General features: G+C 43.9%; 1 protein-coding gene across 8 annotated transcripts in view; it reads right to left on the reverse strand.

Annotated features, from left to right (window-relative positions):
• Positions 1-24322, reverse strand: part of KCNIP2 (potassium voltage-gated channel interacting protein 2) — a 530818-nt gene that overhangs the window by 50003 nt on the left and 456493 nt on the right. Inside the window, exon 1 of one of the 8 annotated variants that reach the window (XM_056530657.1) lies at positions 21978-22164. The exons of the other annotated variants lie outside the window; for them this stretch is intronic. Coding sequence (XP_056386632.1) covers positions 21978-22059 — 82 coding nt within the window. The 5' untranslated portion in view covers positions 22060-22164. Of the gene's footprint in view, positions 1-21977; positions 22165-24322 lie in introns of those variants that run through there. 8 annotated transcript variants of the gene reach the window in all.

Here is a 24322-nt window from a genome sequence, read left to right on the forward strand (position 1 = left end):
TTATTTTTTTTCGGTCTTCTACACAGAAACAGCTTGTATTTCTTCACAAACATCTGTCACGCTTCACTACGGATCTTAATTCTCCAGCTTTAGCGTTGCATGCAATATTGACATTTCCGTACAGTGTATCGTTCCCAGAAAAATGGCAAAAAAAAAAATCTGAAACAAAATAAATGAAAAAGCACAAAACAACTTGTCATGAGTGTAGAGGGGGGCAAACAATTTAACTTGTAAGAATTTAGAGCAGAATAAAAGCAAATGTTTATAGTTAGCCCTGGAACGCTGGAAATATTTTTTTTTGGGCTAGAACTTACAAGGGGTCTGGGCTTTCCCAAGGAGAGACGTACCGAGGGTGAGCTGGCTGAACTTGTGTCTTTTTTTAAATTTAGAGCACTGGTCTCCAAGCCCCCCCCCCCCGTTGCATTAGTCTCCAAGCCCCCCCCCCTTCCCCGTTGCACTGGTCTCCAAGCCCCCCCCCCCTCATTGCGCTGGTCTCCAAGACCCCCCCCCTTCCCTGTTGCACTGGTCTCCAAGCTGTTATACTAAGTGAACATATCCTTATACTGTATGAATATATCCTTCACTGAGTAAACATACCCTTATTCTATGTGAACATCTCCTTATACTGTGTGAACACATCTTGGTTTTTGGTAAAAAAAAATAAAAAAAATAGTGGCCAAAATGAGCAGCAAAATAGGCACCAAAAATACATTGTGTGAGGATAGCCTTTAAAGTGGTATTCCCATGGAAAACTTTTTTTTTTTATAAATAAACTGGTGCCAGAAAGTTAAACAGATTTGTAAATCACTTCTATTAAAAAAATCTTAATCCTTCCAGTACATTTTAGGGGCTGTATACTACAGAGGAAATGCTTTTCTTTTTGGATTTCTCTTTTGTCTGACCACAGTGCTCTCTGCTGACCTCTGCTGTCCATTTAAGGAACTGTGCAGAGCAGGAGAAAATCCCCATAGCAAACATATGCTGCTCTGGACAGTTCCTAAAATGGACAGCAGAGGTCAGCAGAGAGCACTGTGGTCGTGACATCAGAGAAATCTAAAAAGAAAAGCATTTCCTCTGTAGTATACAGCCGCTAAAAAGTACTGGAAGGATTAAGTTTTTCTTTTTAATAGAAGTAATTTACAAATCTGTTTAACTTTCTGGCACCAGTTGATTTAAAAAAAAAAAAAGTTTTCCATGGGAGTACCCCTTTAAGTTTTTTCTTCTTTTGCACGGTTGTTGCATTACAATTTGCTTTCCTCAGATGCTCTCTTTAAAGGGGTACTCCGGTGAAAACCTTTTTTCTTTTAAATCAACTGGTGGCAGAAAGTTAAACATATTTGTAAATTACTTCTATTAAAAAATCTTAATCCTTCCTGTACTTATTAGCTGCTGAATACTACAGAGGAAATTCTTTTCTTTTTGGAATGCTCTCTGATGACATCACGAGCACAGTGCTCTCTGCTGACATTATTATAATAATAATAATGCTTATTTATTGTTGTCCCCAGCACTGCAAGGCAGCAGTACTAACCACTGAGCCACCATGCTGCCCTCAGCATACATCTGCTATGCATGGTTGTTAAAATGGACAGAGATGTCAGCAGAGAGCTCTGTGTTCCAAAAATAAAGGAATTTCCTCTGTAGCATTCAGCAGCTAATAAGTACTGGAAGGATTAAGATTTTTTAATAGAAGTAATTTACAAATATGTTTAACTTCTGCCACCAGTTGATTTAAAAGAAAAAAGGTTTTCACCGGAGTACCCCTTTAAGTAAAGTAAGGCTAAAGTTCATAAACCGGTCAGCTGATTTTTGTTTTCTTTTCTTTTTACTTAATTCGCTGCATTTTTATCCTTTTACTAAACATTAAACCCTTTTACTTTTCAATAACTCCATCCAGTGCCACCTAAAATGCCATGTATGATCTAGAGACAGGTGGTGAGGTCCCTGAAAACTCGTATCTTTGGACAGGTAGAGAATTCACGTTCCATAGTGTCCACAGGGGCTTCTACTCTGTGAGCCGATCGACCATACGGAAGGAAATAATGATTTCCCTATAGAATCTCAGAAATAAACTGCTGCTAAGGGGGATGAACAGAATGAGATCAGATGGATATTCTGTAAATGCCTAAAATGAATAAAGTCCTGGCGCCTTCTCTCCATAGACCCAGGTGATCCCCGCTCCTTGTATTTTTATACCTGTCTTGTTACATTCCAAATATTGAACAACCAGTGACCTTTTACGTTCAAATTTGCAATTGAATCCATGTAGATGGCCCAGATATGTCTTGTTGTACAGCACCGGGGAGGCATTGGGGATCTAATGAAGGGTGTAGGACAGGCCGGCGCTCATGACAAGTTGTGTTGTGCTTCACTCCGACATATGCGAAGACTAAAATAATAAAAAGGAAGAAGAGAAGGCAAAACAGGCAAATGTGGTCAGCAAGCAAATCGAGTCCAACATGCAATTTATTAATACAGGACAGACCGAGACTGGGGAGGTGACGGAAGACGACAAAGGTAAAGAGACAAGCAGCAGTGGTGGTGATGTCACTGACTCTTATGTAAGAAGAAGCGGCTATTCTAAAGTAGAGTGAACAGTCACAGGATTAGAGGTCACATTTATAGTGGACTAAGTGTACAGAACATTAGGGGTGTAGAACAGGTGAAAATTCTGAAAATTAGGCATTGCAGGAGCCCCCTGAGGTCACTTTTAGGCTGTGTTTCCACTTGTTGCCCCCTGATGAAGCCCTAGTGTGAAACCTACGCTGGGGTGTTTCAGGCAGCACACATGGCAGGTATACATCTATTGTTTTGTTTTTTTGAGGCCTTTTTGTCACTTATCACATCATTTTCATAGTCTTGTGCAACTTTTGTGTCCCTTTGTCCAGCTGTCCTTCATTTTGCGCAGTCCTTTGTTTGATGTATGTCCTTCTGCTGTGACTTCAGACACGTCTACTCATATCTGTGATATATATATATATATACATATATATATATATACACATACACAATGAAAGTAGAAGCGGCACTCCAAAATAACATTCAATAAATCGTGGGTTTATTCACACATCACATATGTGTGAATAAACCCACGATTTATTGAATATTATTTTGGAGTGCCGCTTCTACTTTCATTGGATATTACTTGGGAACTGGTCTGTTCCTGAAGCTGAGCACCCAGACGGATCTGGAATCCTTAACACGGTGCTTCCCTTTATCTGCATTGCTAGATATATATATATATACACACGTGTGTATGTTACCACGATATGTGACTTGTCCTCTGTACATGTAGTCTTAGTGTCCTATCCTCTGCTCATGCCTTTTATCTGTCTTAATACATTTTTTATGTATGTATCAATAAAGATTTGTACTATTTTGCAGCATTTTTAATTGACTGGTGATGTTCTTCTTTTTGGCGCTGATGTGTTTCCACTTAGCAGCTTTTTGGAGGACTACCCCTGCAGCTTCTAAGCCATGTCCAGGAATAGGAAATATATAAAAGGACTTATACGTCTCCTTTCTTATGGCTCTACTTTTGGCTTTGGCTCAAAGACTGCAGTGGAAGAATTCCAAAAAAACTGCCAAGTGGGAACAAGTACTTATTATTCTTGGGGAAGCTTACTGTATACATATATATATATATATATATATATATATATATATATATATATATAGTAAATTTGAGTAGCCGTATTAGTCCAGTGATGCAGATGCAATTCAAAAAAAGTTGCAGTATCTTGTAATAAAAAAGGTATTACAAGATACTGGAACATTTTTGATTTGCATAGATATTATAGGGGAAGCTTACTGCATATCAATTAGGACTTCTATAACAAGAAGCTATATAGATCTGTATGCAGCAAACTTTCCATACTGGATGTTACAGGTAGCCCCTAGAGAAGTTCACTAAATTTATTTTGGGTTCAATTTATCAGAAACAACCATTAGGGTCTATTCACACAGCAGAATTTCCGCTTGCGAAATTCCACCTCATATTAAAGTCCATAGACTTCTATGGGATTCCGCACTCCCATTCACACTTCTGAATTTCCGCTTTGCATCTCAGGGATGAAGGATGATCGAAGGTGTCAGGAGTGACACCCGCTGTGATCTGTCCTCAAACGCAGGTACTACTGCTCCCAACATGGTGCATGCTGGGAGCTGAAGTACTTGCATTAATAGACAAATCGCAGGGAGTGTCCCTCCTGATATAATGTGATCCTCCTGTATAATGTTGAGAGTAATAATGTTAGAGTTATGAGTGGCTGAAACCATCTGGCCAATCACAACTCTCTCTGGGAAATATGAATGGGTGTAAATATACGGCAGTGCAGGGACCATAGAAGAGTGGCCACCGCATCTATAAATTATACAGGAGGATCACAGCGGGTGTCAGGAGTGACACGGGCAATCTTTCAATTAGTACAGGTACTACTACTCCCATCATGGAACAGTGTGTTCCAAGCTGGGAGTAGTAGTACTACCTAAAAAATGTTTAAAAAAAGTGAAAAACACACACACACTACATTTTTATTAGGCCCCTTTCACACTATAAAAGTTGCTCTGTTAAAAGACCCGTTATAAAGTTCCGTTAGGCTACGTTCCCACGGTCATTTACTTCCGTCCCTCTTTTTTCCCGTCACTGCCTCCTAAATGGCCCATACTACTTACGGATGCAAACTGATGCAAACAGATCACATTCTGTGGCTTCCTTTTGCATCAGTTTTTCATCTGTTAGTATGAAAAGTCAGCCACCTACAGACTCCCGCAGCTGGGACTACTACTACTCCCATCATTGAACAGACTTGTTTCCATGATGGGAGTAGTAGTTCCTGGCTGCATGAGTCTGCAGGTGACTGGGGAGGCTACATTAGTGCTTGTACTACTATCCCCTCATGGAACAGAGTCTGTTCCATGTTGGGGGGTAGTAGTACAGGGGCTGAGCAATTGATCGCACCTGGTCTCACTTCTGATGCGATCAGAAGTTATAAATCAGGGGAGCGGGCGGCATGGTCCGCTCCTCTGCGATTTACAATGTATTTTTACTTTCATTTTTAAATCCCCCGCCGGAGCCCTGAATGGCTGGTACGGAAGAGCCATTCAGGGCTCCCGGCGGGGTTTTTAAAATGAACATTGTGAGTGGCAGCGGGGGCCATATGTACCGTATATTAGAAGCGCTGTGGGGGGCAAGATATATATCGCTATATATCTAGCCCCCCAGAACATTTATAATGTGCCCCCTCTGCGCATTTATAAAGATATAACCCTCGCCGATGCAGTTATAAATATATACCCACCGCAGCGCATTTATAATATGCCCCCCGCAGTGCATGTCATAATATGCCACCGCAGCGCTATATGTGAAAAGTATTCTATCAGCAGCGTGTTCTATAATACTTTTCACAGATAGTGCTGCGTGGGCATATGTATATAGATGCATTGGGGAGGCAGACATATAGCTTTATCTGCCCCCCCCAGCTCTTTTATATACATATGCCGACGCATTGCTAAGTATGAAAAGTATATCAGCATCATCGGGCCGGCCAGCTGCTGTCCCGATGCGCTTCTGATAAAATACTTTTCACATATAGTGCTGCGGTGGCATATTATGACAAAGACACTGCGGGGGGCACATTATAAATGTGCTGCGGGGGGTATATATTTATAAATGTGCCGTCGGGGGTCATATCTTTATAAATGCACTGTGGGGGCATATTATAAATGCGCTGGGGGGCTAAATATATAGCGCTGTATATCTTGCCCCCCCACAGCACTTTTAATATACATATGGCCCCCACTGCCACTCACAAGGTTCATTTTAAAAAACCCGCCGGGAGCCCTGAATGGCTCCTTGTTACCGGCCATCCAGGGCTTCCAGCAGGGGATTTAAAAATGAAAGTAAAAATACGTTGCAGAGGAGCAGACCATGCCGCCCGCTCCCCTGCTTAATAACTTCTGATCGCATGGGGTCTCAGAAGTGAGACCCAGTGCGATCTATCCCTCAGCCCCTGTACTACAACCCCCATCCTTTATTAGAATGGTCCGTTTAGGAGGCAATAAAGGAGAAAATATGGGAGATACCTTTTTTAATAAAATTATGTAGGGTACCATTAAACAAAATATTAAAAAGATAGTGAGTGAAAAAATTGTATGATAACGAAAATTTTATTAATTTTTAAACAGGTATAAAGTTATGGGGGTGGGCAGGGCGCTAAAAAGGTAGCCAACAATAATAAAAATGTAGTGTGTGTGCGCTTTATTTTTTTTTAGGTAGTACTACTACTCCCAGCATAGAACACACTGTTCCATGATGGGAGTAGTACCTGTACTAATTGACAGATTGCCTGTGTCACTTCTGACACCCACCGTGATCCTACTGTATAATGTATAGATGCAGTGGCCGCTCTTCTATGGTCCCCTGCACTGACGTATATATACACATATTCATATTTCCCACAGAGAGCTGTGATTGGCCAGATGGTTCCAGCCAATCACAGCTCTCTGGGGGAAATATGAATAATAGGTAGATATACGGCATATACTCATACTACAGTGGGACCAGAGAAGAGTGGCCGGACGCCCGCATCTATACATTATACAGGACGACACTCGCTAAGATCTGTCTATTAATGCTGGTACTACAGCTCCCAGCATGGAGCAGAGTGGGCTCCATGTTGGGAGCAGTAGTACCTGTGGTTGAGGACAGATCACAGAAGGTGTCACTCCTGACACCCACTGCCGTCGTCCTATCTATTGCAGAGATGCAGAGCACAGGAGAAAGCTCGCATCTATACATTATACAGGACGATCACATCAGGTGTCAAAAGTGACACCCGCTGCGATCTGTCTATTAATGCAGGTACTACAGCTCCCAGCATGGAGCAGAGTGTGCTCCATGTTGGGAGCAGTAGTACCTGCGGTTGAGGACAGATCACAGCAGGTGTCACGCCTGACACCCACTGCCATCATCCTATCTATTGCAGAGATGTGAGCACAGGAGAAAGCTGGATGATCGCAGGGGTGTCGCTAATGAAGAAATTTGTTATTCAGAATCGAGTCAAAGTTTGGATTTAGTCCGAATCTAATTTTTCATAACATTTGAAACGAATTTGACTTCGTCAGATTCCATTCGCTCATCTCTAATCAGCGGTAATAACATTATATGTAACTATGCATAGCTTACACCTTTTTTTTGCCTCTAGCAACACAAACCTACAGTAGATCTGGCACAAGTGAAATTTGTTACTTCCAAGACGCCTTTATTTATAGTCACATTTTTGTGAAAAATATTCACAAAAACGCTGAGCTCATCCTCAGGATAGCGGCTGGTGATATGCTGTGAGCAGACATATTTATTCACAGCTTTTCATATTTGTTAAGTGTCGGGATATATTTTCGATACATATGGTGAACAACTTTCTGCTTAAAGGGGTACTCCGGCCCTAAGACATCTTATCACCTATCCACAGGATAGGGGATAAGATGTCTGATTGTGGGGGGTCCCGCCACTGGGGACCCCCCACTATCTCGCAAGCAGCACCCACCTCCGGGAGCAGCACGGAGCGATGCAGCCTCGGAGTCTGCCGGGTCACGGGCCAGCGGCGGGACCCCCGCGATCAGACATCTTATCCCCTATCCTTTGGATAGGGGATAAGGTGTCATAGGGTGGAGTACTCCTTTAAAGTGCAAGAAGAAAAATTTAATCCCAAGGACACAATGCCGTACCTTGATGGTAACTGCTGTAGGAAAGGAAAATTCTTTACTGCCCATAAAGGGTATTATTATAGCAATTATTGTACTGTACATAGGATCAGGGTTATATTCTAGTACATAGGAGGCAGTATTATAGTAGTTATATTCTTGTATATAGGAGCAGTATTATAGTAGTTATATTCTTGTATATAGGAGCAGTGTTATAGTAGTTATATTCTTGTATATAGGAGCAGTATTATAGTAGTTATATTCTTGTATATAGGAGCAGTGTTATAGTAGTTATATTCTTGTACATAGGAGCAGTATTATAGTAGTTATATTCTTGTATATAGGAGCAGTATTATAGTAGTTATATTCTTGTATATATGAGCAGTATTATAGTAGTTATATTCTTGTATATAGGAGGCAGTATTATAGTAGTTATATTATTGTACATAGGAGGCAGTATAATAGTAGTTATATTCTTGTATATAGGGGCAGTATTATATCAGTTATATTCTTGTATATAGGAATGTATTACTGTAGTTATATTCTTGTACATAGGAACAGTATTATAGTAGTTATATTCTTATATATAGGAACAGTATTATAGTAGTTATATTCTTGTATATAGGGAGCAGTATTATACTAGTTATATTCTTATATATAGGAGGCAGTATTATAGTAGTTATATTCCTGCATATAGGAGCAGTATTATAGTAGTTATATTCTTGTATATAGGAGGCAGTATTATAGTAGTTATTATAGTAGTTATATTCTTGTATATAGGAGCAGTATTATAGTAGTTATATTCTTGTATATAGGAGGCAGTATTATAGTAGTTATATTCTTGTATATAGGAGCAGTATTATAGTAGTTATATTCTTGTATATAGGGAAGAGTATTATAGTAGATATATTCTTGTATAGAGGAGCAGTATTATAATAGTTATATTCTTGTATATAGGAGCAGTATTATAGTAGTTATATTCTTGTATATAGTGGCATTATTATAGTAGTTATATTCTTGTATATAGGGGCAGTATTATAGTAGTTATATTCTTGTATATAGGAGCAGTATTATAGTAGTTATATTCTTGTATATAGGAGCAGTATTATAGTAGTTAAATTCTTTTATATAGGAGCAGTATTATAGTAGTTATATTCTTGAATAATATAGGAGCAGTATTATAGTAGTTATATTCTTGTATATAGGAGCAGTATTATAGTAGTGTCACGATGCCGGCTGGCAGGTAGTGGATCCTCTGTGCCAGAGAGGGATTGGCGAGGACCGCGCTAGTGGACCGGTTCTAAGTCACTACTGGTTTTCACCAGAGCCCGCCGCAAAGCGGGATGGACTTGCTGCGGCGGTAGTGACCAGGTCGTATCCACTAGCAACGGGTCACCTCTCTGACTGCTGATGATAGGCGAGGTACAAGGGAGTAGACAGAAGCAAGGTCGGACGTAGCAGAAGGTCGGGGGCAGGCGGCAAGGTTCGTAGTCAGGGTGGATAGCAGAAGTTCTGGTACACAGGCTTTAGACACACAATACGCTTTCACTAGGCACAAGGGCAACAAGATCCGGCAAGGGAGTGCATGGGAGGAGGTCAGATAAAGGCAGGGAGCAGATGGAAGCCAATTAAGCTAATTGGGCCAGGCACCAATCATTGGTGCACTGGCCCTTTAAGTCTCAGGGAGCTGGCGCGCGCGCGTCCTAGAGAGCGGAGCCGCGCGCGCCAGCACATGACAGCAGGGGACGGGAACGGGTAAGGACCTGGGATGCGATTCGCGAGCGGGCGCGTCCCGCTGTGCGAATCGCATCCCCGACGGCCATGACAGTGCAGCGCTCCCGGTCAGCGGGACCGACCGGGGCGCTGCGGAGAGAGAGACGCCGTACGCGCTCCGGGGAGGAGCGGGGACCCGGAGCGCTAGGCGTAACAGTACCCCCCCCCCTTAGGTCTCCCCTTCTCTTTGTCCGGTGACTGCCTCCCCTGGGATGAGGACACCGGGAAAGGATGGAGGGATTCCTCAACGGCAGGCAGTACAGCAGGAGTGGGAATGGGGAGGGAGGGCAGAGGGCGAGGCCTGGCACGGGGCAGTGTGACACCAGGACGAGGGCCATGAGGAGGCACCGAGGCTTGCCTGACTGGACTGGGAGGGAGGGAGAGGCACTTCTTAAGGCGGGCAGAGTCCATAACGACCTTAGGGGGACCGGATACAGGAGGAACCACAGGGTCACGGCAGGGAGTATTGGGAACCGGTTTAAGGCAGTCCTTGGAACAAGAGGGACCCCAACTCTTGATCTCCCCAGTGGACCAGTCCAGGGTTGGGGAATGGTGTAGAAGCCAGGGTAGTCCAAGGAGAACTTCGGAAGTGCAATTGGGAAGGACCAAAAATTCAATTTTCTCGTGATGAGGTCCGATGCACATTAGGAGGGGCTCCGTGCGGTAACGCACGGTGCAATCCAACCTGGCTCCGTTGACCGCGGAAATGTGGAGTGGCTTGACAAGACGGGTCATCGGAATGCGGAATTTATTCACCAAGGACTCCCGAATAAAATTCCCAGAAGCACCAGAGTCCAGGCAGGCCACGGCTGAGAGGGAAGAGCTGGCTGAAGTAGAAATCCGTACAGGCACCGTGAGACGTGGAGAAGCCGACTTAGCATCCAGAGACGCCACACCCACGAGAGCTGGGTGCGAGCGTGCGTTTCCCAGACGTGGAGGACGGATAGGGCAATCCACCAAAAAATGTTCGGTACTGGCACAGTACAGACAAAGATTCTCTTCCTTACGGCGATTCCTCTCTTCCAGGGTCAGGCGAGACCGATCCACTTGCATGGCTTCCTCGGCGGGAGGCCTAGGCGCAGATTGCAGTGGAGACTGTGGGAGAGGTGTCCAGAGATCTAAGTCTTTTTCCTGGCGGAGCTCTTGATGTCTCTCAGAAAAACGCATGTCAATGCGAATGGCTAGATGAATGAGTTCATGTAGATTAGCAGGAGTTTCTCGTGCGGCCAGAACATCTTTAATGTTGCTGGATAGGCCTTTTTTAAAGGTCGCGCAGAGGGCCTCATTATTCCAGGAAAGTTCAGAAGCAAGAGTACGGAATTGTATGGCGTACTCGCCAACGGAAGAATTACCCTGGACCAGGTTCAGCAGGGCAGTCTCAGCAGAAGAGGCTCGGGCAGGTTCCTCAAAGACACTTCGAATTTCCGAGAAGAAGGAGTGTACAGAGGCAGTGACGGGGTCATTGCGGTCCCAGAGCGGTGTGGCCCATGACAGAGCTTTTCCAGACAGAAGGCTGACTACGAAAGCCACCTTAGACCTTTCAGTAGGAAACTGGTCCGACATCATCTCCAAGTGCAGAGAACATTGCGAAAGGAAGCCACGGCAAAACTTAGAGTCCCCATTAAATTTGTCCGGCAAGGACAGGCGGAGGCTAGGAGTGGCCACTCGCTGCGGAAGGGGTGCAGGAGCTGGCGGAGGAGATGATTGCTGCTGAAGTTGCGACTGAAGTTGCTGCACAATGGTGAATACTTCCGACAGCTGGTGGGTTAGATGGGCGATCTGTCGGGATTGCTGGGCGACCACCGTGGTGATATCAGAGATATATGGCAGAGGGACGTCAGCGGGATCCATGGCCGGATCTACTGTCACGATGCCGGCTGGCAGGTAGTGGATCCTCTGTGCCAGAGAGGGATTGGCGAGGACCGCGCTAGTGGACCGGTTCTAAGTCACTACTGGTTTTCACCAGAGCCCGCCGCAAAGCGGGATGGACTTGCTGCGGCGGTAGTGACCAGGTCGTATCCACTAGCAACGGGTCACCTCTCTGACTGCTGATGATAGGCGAGGTACAAGGGAGTAGACAGAAGCAAGGTCGAACGTAGCAGAAGGTCGGGGGCAGGCGGCAAGGTTCGTAGTCAGGGTGGATAGCAGAAGTTCTGGTACACAGGCTTTAGACACACAATACGCTTTCACTAGGCACAAGGGCAACAAGATCCGGCAAGGGAGTGCATGGGAGGAGGTCAGATGAAGGCAGGGAGCAGATGGAAGCCAATTAAGCTAATTGGGCCAGGCACCAATCATTGGTGCACTGGCCCTTTAAGTCTCAGGGAGCTGGCGCGCGCGCGCCCTAGAGAGCGGAGCCGCGCGCGCCAGCACATGACAGCAGGGGACGGGAACGGGTAAGGACCTGGGATGCGATTCGCGAGCGGGCGCGTCCCGCTGTGCGAATCGCATCCCCGACGGCCATGACAGTGCAGCGCTCCCGGTCAGCGGGACCGACCGGGGCGCTGCGGAGAGAGAGACGCCGTACGCGCTCCGGGGAGGAGCGGGGACCCGGAGCGCTAGGCGTAACAAGTAGTTATATTCTTTTATATAGGAGCAGTATTATAGTAGTTATATTCTTGTATATAGGGGCAGTATTATAGTAGTTATATTCTTGTATATAGGAGCAGTATTATAGTAGTTATATTCTTGTATATAGGAGCAGTATTATAGTAGTTATATTCTTGTATATAGGAGCAGTATTATAATAGTTATATTCTTGTATATAGGAGGAGTATTATAGTAGTTATATTCTTGTATATAGGAGGCAGTATTATAGTAGTTACTTGTATATAGGAGGCAGTATTATAGTAGTTATATTCTTGTATAAAGAAGCAGTATTATAGTAGTTATATTCTTATATATAGTAGCAGTATTATAGTAGTTATATTCTTGTATATAGGAGGCAGTATTATAGTAGTTATATTCTTGTATATAGGGGCAGTATTATAGTAGTTATATTCTTGCACATAGAAGGTAGTATTATAGTAGTTTTATTTTTGTGCGTAGGAGGTAGCAGTTACCAGCTGCAACGATCACATGTCCCATATCGAGAGGGCAGGAAATAGAGATTGGTGAGGGACCTGGGATGTGTCGCCATAGGATCGAGTGTGTCTTTTTTTTTAACCCTGTTCTTAAAATAATAAGCAGATACAGCCGTACAGTTAATGTACGACATTCTATGCTAATATAGCTTTATAATGGTTAATGCTACTCTTTCCCTTATACAGAGCTCCAAATCCCTTGCGTAGGCAGATATACAATTTGGACAACCAGAATCAGAGGGCATATCACTGCATACTGTTTCATTACTGTATACATTTGTCTGCCATTAGCTCATAAGCTCCCCCTAGTGGTGGATGCGGACAAACGAAATGTCATTAATCATTTCTTGGGAATATATTTGGTGTGTATTGGGTGAGCCAACTATCCCTTTAACACAATGAAGGACAATTAAATGAGGATGATACATTTCCCTTAAAATATTGTATTTGAACAAAATACAGAATTTTAAAGCTTATCACACCTTGGAAAAATAATGAGAAATGACAGATATATAACAGCACAGAATTGTCAGAACAAACAAATGTGAGAAGACACTTAATAGTGATCAGAATCGGACACGCACAGGGGAGAGGAGGTGACATCTGAACAGGCGTGAAGCACGGATTAATAAATTGCATGTTGTCTTCTATTTACACAATTGTTACCATATTGTTGCATTAGAGATCACACATTATCATGCAACATTGTATAGAGGTCAACAGCACATAATACAGGGGGGATGCAGGGGGAAGGTCATTTGCTGTCCAGGCTTTTTCAATAATAAAATAAAAATAAAATTTAAAGTTTATATAATCCTCAATCCAAAGTGAGATAGATAGAGATCATCATTCATCCTACACATACTTTCATATCTGGAAATCACCGGCTATCATCATTTTATTGCTTTGGGTCCAGCAGATTCAAGCTGCGATTGGCTACACATTTTTCCCTGCACCTGCTGGTAAAAGGTGGTATTACATTCAAAAGAATCGGCAACCATGTAATACAGTGGTCTCCAAACTGTGGACCTCCAGCTGTTGCAAAACTACAACTCTCAGCATGCCCGGACAGCCAAAGGCTGTCCGGGCAAGCTGGGAGTAGTAGTTTTGCAACAGCTGGAGGCACCCTGGTTGAGTAACGCTGGACTAAAGACATCTCTGGTCGAGATACCCTGTCTATGTATGATCCTGGAGCCAGATCCTAGGAGCCAGATCCCCTGAACACTGGGGAGGCTGTTAGAGAAAGGGTAGCATTTATAAGTACCCCTTAAATAGAAATGGTAACCCCATATTCATGTCATGCTTCCAACCTCCTTGATTACTCATTGTGAGTGATGCCCCTTGAAATTGGACTGTGGCGTTGCTCTGTGTCGTGACGATGTCCAGGCCAATCAGGGGATGTGGATGATGAGCCAATGGTATCCTGGCTCGGCATCCACACCCTCCTAAGGTGGGCTATTTTTTTCTTTCAATAGTTTTTTTATTGGGGTACTCTGATCAAAAAAAAATTTTTAAATCAACTGGCGCCAGAAAGTTAAACAGATTTGTAAATTACTTCTATTAAAAAATCTTAACCCTTCCAGTACTTATCAGCTGCTGTATGCTCCATAGGAAGTTCTTTTCTTTTTAAATTTATTTTCTGTCTCAGGAACTGTTAAGAGAGCAGGATAGGTTTGCTATGTAGTATATAGAAGTAATTTACAAATCTGTTTAACTTTCTGGCACCAGTTGATAAAAAAAAAAAAAAAAAGTTTTTCACCGGAGTACCCCTTTAACTGGAAAACATTATTTTTTTTTTTTTAAATCAACTGGTGCCAGAAAGTTAGACAGATTTGTAAATTACTTCTATTAAAAAATCTTATTCCTTCCAGTACTTATCAACTGCTGTATACTACAGAGGAAGTCCTTTTCTTTTTGAATTTCCTTTGTCTGACCCCAGTGCTCTCTGCTGACACCTCTGTCCATTTTAGGAACTGTCCAGAGCAGGAGAGGTTTGCTGTGGGGATTTGCTCCTGCTCTGGAAAGTTCCTCAAATGGACAGAGGTGTCAGCAGAGAGCACTGTGGTCAGACAAAGGAAATTCAAAAACAAAAGGACTTCCTCTGTAGTATACAGCAGTTGATAAGTACTGGAAGGAATAAGATTTTTTAATAGAAGTAAGTTACAAATCTGTTTAACTTTCTGGCACCAGTTGATTTAAAAAAAAAATGTTTTCCAGTGGAGTACCCCTTTAAACCTCAGTCTGTCCTTTAACCATTGCTTGTGATAGAGGTTATTTGTTCACAGTCGCTTCTTTCTTGTGACCACTGATGTAATACATGAGTCATCCAGAGAAGGCGTTGTTGTTTGCACTTATATGTAATGCCATAGAAGCAAACGGGTCGCAGTTACAAAAACTGATAGAAATACAGAAACAAATAAAATATGACTTTAAAAAATTGCAAAAACTACATTAAGCACAAGCTGAAATCTAATAAGTGTTTACCATGTACAATCCGATTGGCAAAGTGTGAAATTCAGCTTCATTTCTCCTAAGATATATATTCATCTAAAATAAAGTCTCATCCAGATATATTAAAAGCCATTATGTCATATCACAGAAAAAAAATAATGCTTCTATATGTTACTCACTAGGTCACACAGATTCTTTACATGACTTTTTTTTATATGTTTCTGTATTTGGCTCACAAATCCCTCCTTTCTGCCGCTCACTCGTTCTGATATACACTGCTCAGGAAGGGGCATGTCCGAGGCCAGCACTGAACCCACCCTCACTCACAATGCATTCACTTCCACCCTGAATCTGCTGTGCTGTGTCTCTTCATCTAATCACTACAGGCTGCTCTACAACCCTTTCTTCTCTGTTTTCATGCTGCAGTCTGATAGGACACGAGTGAGCACCGAGTAGTGCTAGTCCTGCCCCTTACTTCCTGCACTTTGTCCCTTTCTGTGCTATAGCTGGGACAAAGATGATGCTGCAGACAGACAGGATTATGTTCTGGATGGTATGGGGACCACATGTCATGATTTCTATGTAAAGGAAAAACATTTTTTATGAAGTATATTAGAAAGGTAAATGTTTTGCCAAGATGTACAGCATTTAAAAAGTTTTTGATTCTGCCCATTTTAAAAGCCTCATAAAGCTAAAGTGATGTAAAAAAAAGTTATCCAGAAAGAAATAGAAAGAAATGGGATAAAAATGACTCTTATTCTGAGGAAATGCCATTAATGTCATTGGTGGGATGGAACTCTAATATCATTTATCATCAATACACACACTACGGAGGTCCCAGAGTGCCCTATAGAGCTGTAATGCGCATATGTGCCTCCCTACTCTATTTACTGTTATGAGACTGACATCGATAACCAAATGCGATCTCCCTAAGTCCTTGTCCCATATGGGCAGGGAACAGTGAAGCCCTAACTCACCCACAGCCACTGTCCCTACCTACTGCCTATCCGCCCTAAGTGACGGATTGACAACCACGATGACAAACCCTCCCTGCTAAGTGCCGGGGCAACGTTGTCAAAATAATAAAATACAAAACACTAGGAGTCGGAAAACAGCTTGAGGCACACAAACTAACAGAAATACAATAAGACACACACACGGTCAAATCAATGTCAGTCTAGCAGAAGTCGGTACCAGGAAATAGGGGAGTACAGGAACGCAGAGCAAGAGAAGAGTCAAGGGAAAAGCCAAAGATAAATAAACAAGCAGGTATCCAGTAAGCATGAGATGTCAGCTAAGGTATAACCTTTCACAGACAATGAACTGATCACTGCTCCTAATTTATATAGGCAGGTGATCAAGGATAGACCTCCCTGATAGGTAGCAGAGCTGGGAGCCACACCCAGAACACACAGGTAAGCTCCCCGCAGCTCCAGCCCAAATAGAGTAAATTAAAGAGTACCTGTTATCAAACCATATTTTCTAAACTAACTCAGATTATGTTCTCTAACTACTCCTAACAACCCTCCCGTCCTTAATTTTTCCCATCGAGCTTTAAATGGGTACTCCGGCCCCAAGACATCTCTTCCCCTATCCAAAGGATAGGGGATAAGATGCCTGATCGCGGGGGTCCCACTGCTGGAGACCCACGCAATCTTTCATGCAGCACCCCGCTATCATCAGCCTCTGGAGTGGACATCGCTCCGGGTCTGATGAATTACAATCACGGGGCCAGAGTACCCTCAATGCAAGCCTATGGGAGGGGGCAGAGTGTGATGTCACACGGGGGTGGAGCTGTTTTATCACGATACTCTGGCCCTGTGATCGTGATTCATTTGCCCCAGAGCGATGTTTGCTTTGGAGGCTGATGATAGCAGGGGGCTGCATGAAAGATTGCAGGGTCCCCAGCAGCGGGACCCCCACGATCAGGCATCTTCTCCCCTATCCTTTGGATATGGGATAAGATGTCTTAAGGCTGAAATACCCCTTCAAAAAGCTATCATACCTTTCCCCTTGCTCACATTGTGTGAGCTCCTGGCGGGAGAAAGTGGGCATTCCCCAGGAGGCGCAACGTCACTTAAAGGGGTACTCCTGTGGAAAACATTTTCTTTTAAATCAACTGGTGCCAGAAAGTTAAACAGATTTGTAAATTACTTCTATTAAAAAATCTTAATCCTTCCAGTACTTTCTAGGGGCTATAGAGGAAATGATTTACTTTTTACATTTGTCTGATGTCATGACTACACTGCTCTCTGCTGACCTCTTCTGTCCATTTTAGGAACTGTCCAGAGCAGGAGAAAATCCCCATAGCAAACATATGTTGCTTTGGACAGTTCCTAAAATGGACAGCAGAGGACAGCAGAGAGCACTGTGGTCATGACATCAGACAAATCTAAAAAGTAAAGCATTTCATCTGTAGTATACAGCCACTAATAAGTACTGGAAGGGTTAAGATTTTTTAATAGAAGTAATTTACAAATCTATTTAACTTTCTAGTACCAGTTGATTTATAAAAAAAAGGTTTCCACGGGAGTATCCCTTTAAGCCTGCGAGAGCTGTGCCTCGCCATGCCCCGCACGCACTTCCTGGGTTTGGTCTCATGCCAGGCTGGGAGGAGACCAAACTAACTGTTTGACTTGCACAGGGAACAGAACAGAGCCACCTAGTGGCCATTTTTTTTTCCAATAACATTAAAAACATAAAGGTTGAGAATTTTAACAGCACGTAAATAGCAAAGTGTCTTATAATTACACGAGGAACAATATATTAAAAGTTTAGTTTGGTGACAGGTACTCTTTAACTCCTAGAGTACGTCCAGAGCCAGACGTTACAGTCCTACAGCAGTGAATGGACCGGTGGCCGTGTAGTTACGCTACTGCTCCATTCACAAGGAGAACTGTTCTTGAAATTTCTTGGGGTCCTGATGGTCAGACCCCCAGTGATCACTTATATTTACCACCTATTCTGCAAAGTGGGGCAGAGCAGTAGTTCACCTTTCTTTTACCTGGCTCCATTAATTGCCTTCACCCAAAATCTAAATATTCTGGCCATCGCAAAGTGGCGTTTTACTGCCCCCTGGTAGTCCGTACCCAGGGCAGATGCCGCAGTTGTTCCAGCTAAAGAGAGTTTAGAGTTCTTCATATGTCACGTATCTCCAGTGCAGGGAACCTACAGAGGCATATAGACCTATATGTGTGATGGCATCAGCCGCTCCTCTTATAATGCTGTTGTACCATTATAGGATGCCAACCAATCGTTTATTTTATGTCAAAGGGCCGTATAAAAGTGTGATAACCATTCATGATCAACCAACATACTACACTCACCTTTTATAGGTTGCCACGTGGCCGGTATTTTACCGGCACAGACGGTATTTTGGCCACCATGCCAGCATGCCATACCAGCACCATGCCACCATGGCCACCATGCCATACCAACAATGCAATGACCGGTATTTATCCAAGCAATCCTTCAACTCCCGGGAATGTTTCACCATAACCTATATCAGTGTTTCCCAACCAGAGCGCCTCAAGCTGTTGCAAAACTACAACTCCCAGCATGCCCGGACAGCCAACGGCTGTCCGGGCATGCTGGGAGTTGTAGTTTTGAAACAGCTAGAGGGACCCCAGTTTGGGAAACACTGACCTATTCTAAATACTACTATACAGTCCAACATAGTTGAAACTTTCGTTTGGGGCAACTGCTGAGCGAACAGGCTTTATCAGGGCATGCTGGGAGTTGTAGTTAGTAACTAGAGATGAGCGAACTTACAGTAAATTCGATTCATCACGAACTTCTCGGCTCGGCAGTTGATATCTTATCCTGCATAAATTAGTTCAGCTTTCAGGTGCTCCGGTGGGCTGGAAAAGGTGGATACAGTCCTAGGAAAGAGTCTCCTAGGACTGTATCCACCTTTTCCAGCCCACGGGAGCATCTGAAAGCTGAACTAATTTACGCAGGAAAAGTCATCAACTGCCGAGCCGAGAAGTTTGTGACGAATCGAATTTACTGTAAGTTCGCTTATCTCTATTAGTAACTAACTGCAATGCTCTAATTTAATAAAAATAAAGTGATCAAAAAGTCACATCAAAACAAACATGGTACTGTTAAAAAGTACAGACGGGGGCGCAAAAAATGAGCCCTCATACAGGCCCGTATAAGGAGAAATTTAAAAAGTTATAAGGGTCAGAATAGGACGAAATTTCCCCCGCACATGTGTATCCTGTGATGTTACGCATATATAATTAATTATGCAAATTAGCATGGCCGGTATTTTTTTTTTTTTTGCAAGAAAGGTGGCCATCCTTTCTGCTTTACCAATGTAACATCTGTAGCAAATTGGGGGTTGGGGGTGGTGGTGCAGGGGGGGGGGGGGGGGGGGGATCACCATCTCTAGGGTTTGAGACGGTTGATACACTGGAAATTTCAGTCCAACACAGACATGTTTGTTGTATACTGGTTTTAGACAGCAAAAACATTTCGGCAACCCTGTGCACATTACACATAACGAAAACCTGCTTGGCTCAGGTCTAACCAAACCATATATAACAGCGCCCCTAGCTGTCTGAATGAGCCTTGCGCTCAGTACTGTACGTGTCACGTGCGTCACATACTATTAACTCCCCATCAGACTTGCCTTTCTCTCGGCTCCTGTAGATGTTGCAGTGCCGTCTATTTCCAAGGCTGAAAACAGACACAGAGGGGGAGATTTATCAAAACCTGTCCAGACGAAAAGTTGCTGAGTTGCCCATAGCAACCAATTAGATCGCTACTTTCATTTTTGAAGAGGCCTCGGCAAATGAAAGCAGCGATCTGATTGGTTGCTATGGACAACTCAGCAACTTTTCTTTAACACAGGCTTTGATAAATCTTCCACAGAGGGAGAGATTTATCAAAACCTGTCCAGACGAAAAGTTGCTGAGTTACCCATAGCAACCAATTCATTTTGTAGAGACCTTTTCAAAAATGAAAGAAGCGATCTGATTGGTTGCCATGGGCAACTGGGCAACTTTTCCTCTGGACAGGTTTTGATAAATCTCCCCCACTTTAGTGTTTACGTAAAAACAAAACACCATACTGTTGCCAGATGTCAACCGGAAGTCAACAGGAAAATAGGAAACACCAGACCACAATTCGGGGTTCCACCTTTTAAGATACATTCATACGGGTGGGTTAACCCCAAGTAACCCGGGTCTGAGCGGCTGCTGGTTTTTCTCAAATATGCAGCGGAAAACCCGCAAAAAAATATGCGCGTGTGAACATACCCTAAGGCTGGGTTCCCACAACGGAATCTCCGGGCAGAAAATTTCCGCCCAGAGATTCCGAGTGCGGCCAGCGCAGACTGAATCAGTCGGCGCTAGGACCGCGCGGACACTGGAGTCTCCAATAGACTGCAATGTGTGCCGCGAGTATTTCCGCCTGAAGAATGAGCAATGCCATTCTTCAGGTGGAAATATTCAAGCGGATTTTCCGTTCACAAATTCCGCTTCACAAATTCCGAAGTGTGAATTTGTGAACAGAAACCCATTCACTAAACTATACATTTTAGTAAGCGGAATTTCCGCCTGCAGTTTCAAAGCGGAATTGCAGGCGGAAATTCCGCAGTGTGAACCTAGCCTAAGGGTACGTTCAGACGAGCGGATTTACAGTGTATTTTACGCTGCAGATCCGTTGCTGAAGGACCTCTGTATGCTGCCTTTACATGTAGCTGCTCGGAGCGGCAATACGCCAAAGCTCCCCCTGCTCAATGAGCTAGGCCGAGAGCTGCCGCGATGTGCGAGTATACTGTGCATGCGCGCGGCGACTCGCACATCGCAGTGTGTTTTCTCGTAGCGGCACATGTAAAGGCAGCATATAGAGGTCCTTCAGCAGCGGATCCGCACGGAAAATCCGCTTGTCTGAACGTACCCAAAGGCTGGATTTCCACTTGCCAGTGTTTGAGCCCCAGACAGAAGTGGATCCAGCAGAAAGGAGAACCAATACCTACAAGCCTATCTGTAACAGAACGCAATACCTGCAATAACAGAGTAGAGATGTAGCAGAGCTACATCAGTCATTCCATTATTACAAGCTGCCTTGTTTGTTCTGGGTTATGTCGTTCTATGCAAAAGAAGACCATAAATATATTTTGATATGACGGTGGATTTTGCCTTTATCTGACATCTTCAGCTTTGCAGCATTTCGACAAACCCAGTTATGCTACATCTGTATTATGTAGAGATAGATGGTTACTTGTGACATCCTAAAATGAGAGTATACCGTATACCAGGCATCGGGCATTGTACGTGGTTTACCTGCAGTCCTGGCATTGTCATATATCACAGATCACTGCATTATCGTGCTGCGCAGCGTCAGATAAAGGCCTCAGCTCTGCTACATGTGACTTCAGCTCTGCTACCTTAAATCTCACAAACTCATCTCTTAGCTTTGCTCTCGGATGCTCTTAAATCTATTGCAGCAACAATGTCAGCCCTGCTATATCCGACAGCCTCAGTACTACGGCACCCAACAGTCTCATTGCTCCTGTCTCTAACAAACTGGGCTCAGCTACATTCGACTCACATATTCAGCTTTGCTATCTGACAACCAAGGCTATATAGTACATCTGTCAAATTCAGCTCTACTACTCCAGTTTGCCACCTCTGACCGTCTCGGCTCTATTATATCTGAGAGCCATTGTGCTGCTAATAGAACGGACAACTTGCTTAGATCTGACAACTCCAGTTTGCGCCATTCGACAACCTCAGCTCTGCTACATTTGAGAACCATCGCCCCGCGCTATGTCTGACAACATCAATTTGAAATATCCGAGCACTTTAGATCTGCTCCGTCCAACAACCTCATCTTTTTGCTACGTCTGACAAGTCCAGCTCTGCTACATCTGTAGAATGTACATGAATAAATGGTTCTCTCTCGAGCTCGTGATATAAAACCTATAATGTTATAAGAACTGATCAGAGAACTTACTCTTCTTCCTCCTGATATGTATGGGAATCAGCACTTTAAAGGTCTTGAGCATACAGCCGGCGGTGTGCGGGATGAACGCCATTCTGTCTAATAATTTCCGGAATTTTCTATATTTTGGAAGCGGTGAACCCTGTGATGGAATTAATGCAGGAGGGTCCTTTATTTCTGCAACACAGTGAATCCTGCAGTCGAGTCACAGACGGCACGAGTACTCGCAGCCTCTGCGGCTGGGACTGGGGAGGTTATGGACGCGTTTTTTTTTTTTTTTGTTTTGTTTTATCACTGCAGATGTAGATGCAGAAACCTTCAGTGTCAATGAGGCGGCAAATCAGGTCCTCATCTGCCGGGTGCTTGTCAGCCTTCACTGTGATGTATTGGGGGAGATTCGGTAATTAGGTCTTATATTTAAAGAGCATAAAACTAGATGAGACAGGCAGGAGCTGCGCCAAATTCCTCACACAGGGGAGAATGCTGTGTGGTAGATCTGGTGCCTCTTACTATACAGCAATATATTGCGACAAAATAAGGATGGACACTATTAATAAAACTGATTTACTTGGTGACTTGTCTTAGCTACAACACCTGTTTCGAAACACATTTAAAGGGGTACTCCGCCCCTAGACATCTTATACCCTATCGCAATCTCGGGTGCGGCACCCCAGACATATGGTGCACGGAGCGAACTTCGCTAATTGCCGGAAGACTGGTGATGCGGGGCGGAGGCTCGTGACGTCACGGTCACGCCCCACTCATGACATCACGGCCACACCCCCTCAATGCAAGTCTATGGGAGGGGGCGTGACTGCCGTCACGCCCCCTCCCATAGACTTGCATTAAGGGGGCATGGCCGTGATGTCACCAGCGGGGCGCAGCCGTGACGTCTCCGGTGCTGCACCCGATGCTCTAAATGAACGCTGGGTGCAGCAGGGAGATCGCGGGGATCCCTAGCGGCGGGACCACATGCGTTCAGACATCTTATCCCCTATAAGAAGTCTAGGTGTGGAATACCAATATAAAGACTGGTACATTTTCCATCCATCTTCACTCTGATTCCTTGTTTCTGACCTCCTTTTACGGCCCCATTACATGGGGCAATTATCAGCCGTACAGGCCAATATCGCCCTGTGTAGTAGGGCAGGTGATCGGCCGGCGAGAGAGCACACGTTTGTTCGCCACTTCTTTTAGATAAGTTAGAAAACCATCAATTGCGGTCTTGTACATATGTGTACGTATGAGGGATGTAAAAGTTGCCTGAGGTGTGCCTTGACCGACCGCGTAGGTATGTCTAAAGAAGGGGACCTACCTGGTAAGAGGAAATGAAAGGAAAAAAAACCTTAGAAGGGGGTTGGGTGGGAGGTGACAACTTGAGCACCATAGACAAGAGGTAAGTTTAAATGGGCACTCTCATAAAAAAATAAGTTTTCTATGTTTTATTTGTGTTTAAAAAAGCTGCATCTAGGTGTCTCCCTACTTGTCCAGAGCACATTTTCCCCCATCTCTTGCACAGACTTTGGACTCCTGCTGGCCTGGCAGAAATCCAAAATCGGGAAATGCAGTCTGGAGTGCTGAGAGGTGTGTGTGCAGCCTTATCCAATCATAGCTCATCTCACACTGAACTGCTCTGGGCTGTGTGTAGCAGAGTGAGGGAGAAAGTTCTCCTCTGAATGGCTTCAGATGATGTCATGTCTGCTGGGCAACGCCCCTTCCCAGTCTGTGAATCTGACTGAGACTGAGCAGAAAATACAGAACAATATTAAGGTAGAAAACTAAAAAAATTATAAAAATTAAGGCAGGGGGTGGTTTATCATGATGGGGGCAGTGAACTGGGAGGATTATAAGATTTAACAAGATCATGACAGGTCCTCTTTAAATACACACACGTACAGATCATTTAACTAACTTTAAACCTGTCAGTAACACATGGCCCTGTGTTATGGGGATTTGGGCCGCCAACTGATGGAAGCAAAAGGCCACACAAGCGATCGAGCGAAGTCCGCATGATTGTTGAGCCCTTATCGGCGCTTGTTTATCTTCCACATCTGCCCATTAAATAGGGACCTTACTGCGATACATTCTTTTTATCAGACTTCACTGTATTACATTGTTCCTCACCAGCTTTTTATTCAGTATCTTCTCTATGATACACTACATCGCCATCCTTCACCATGATGTAGTCTAATCTTCCTTCACTATGATACACAGCTTTTCATCAGACTTCAATCTTGTTTCTTACCAGTCTTTTGTCTGATTTTATAGTCGTCATCTTGATACAATGTTCCCCTTCACTCTTCTCTCTGATGCATTATTTCTCATCATTCTTCACTCTAATTCATTATTTCTCATCA

The sequence above is a fragment of the Hyla sarda genome, chromosome 7, assembly GCF_029499605.1.
Source record: "Hyla sarda isolate aHylSar1 chromosome 7, aHylSar1.hap1, whole genome shotgun sequence".
Lineage (NCBI taxonomy): Eukaryota > Metazoa > Chordata > Amphibia > Anura > Hylidae > Hyla > Hyla sarda.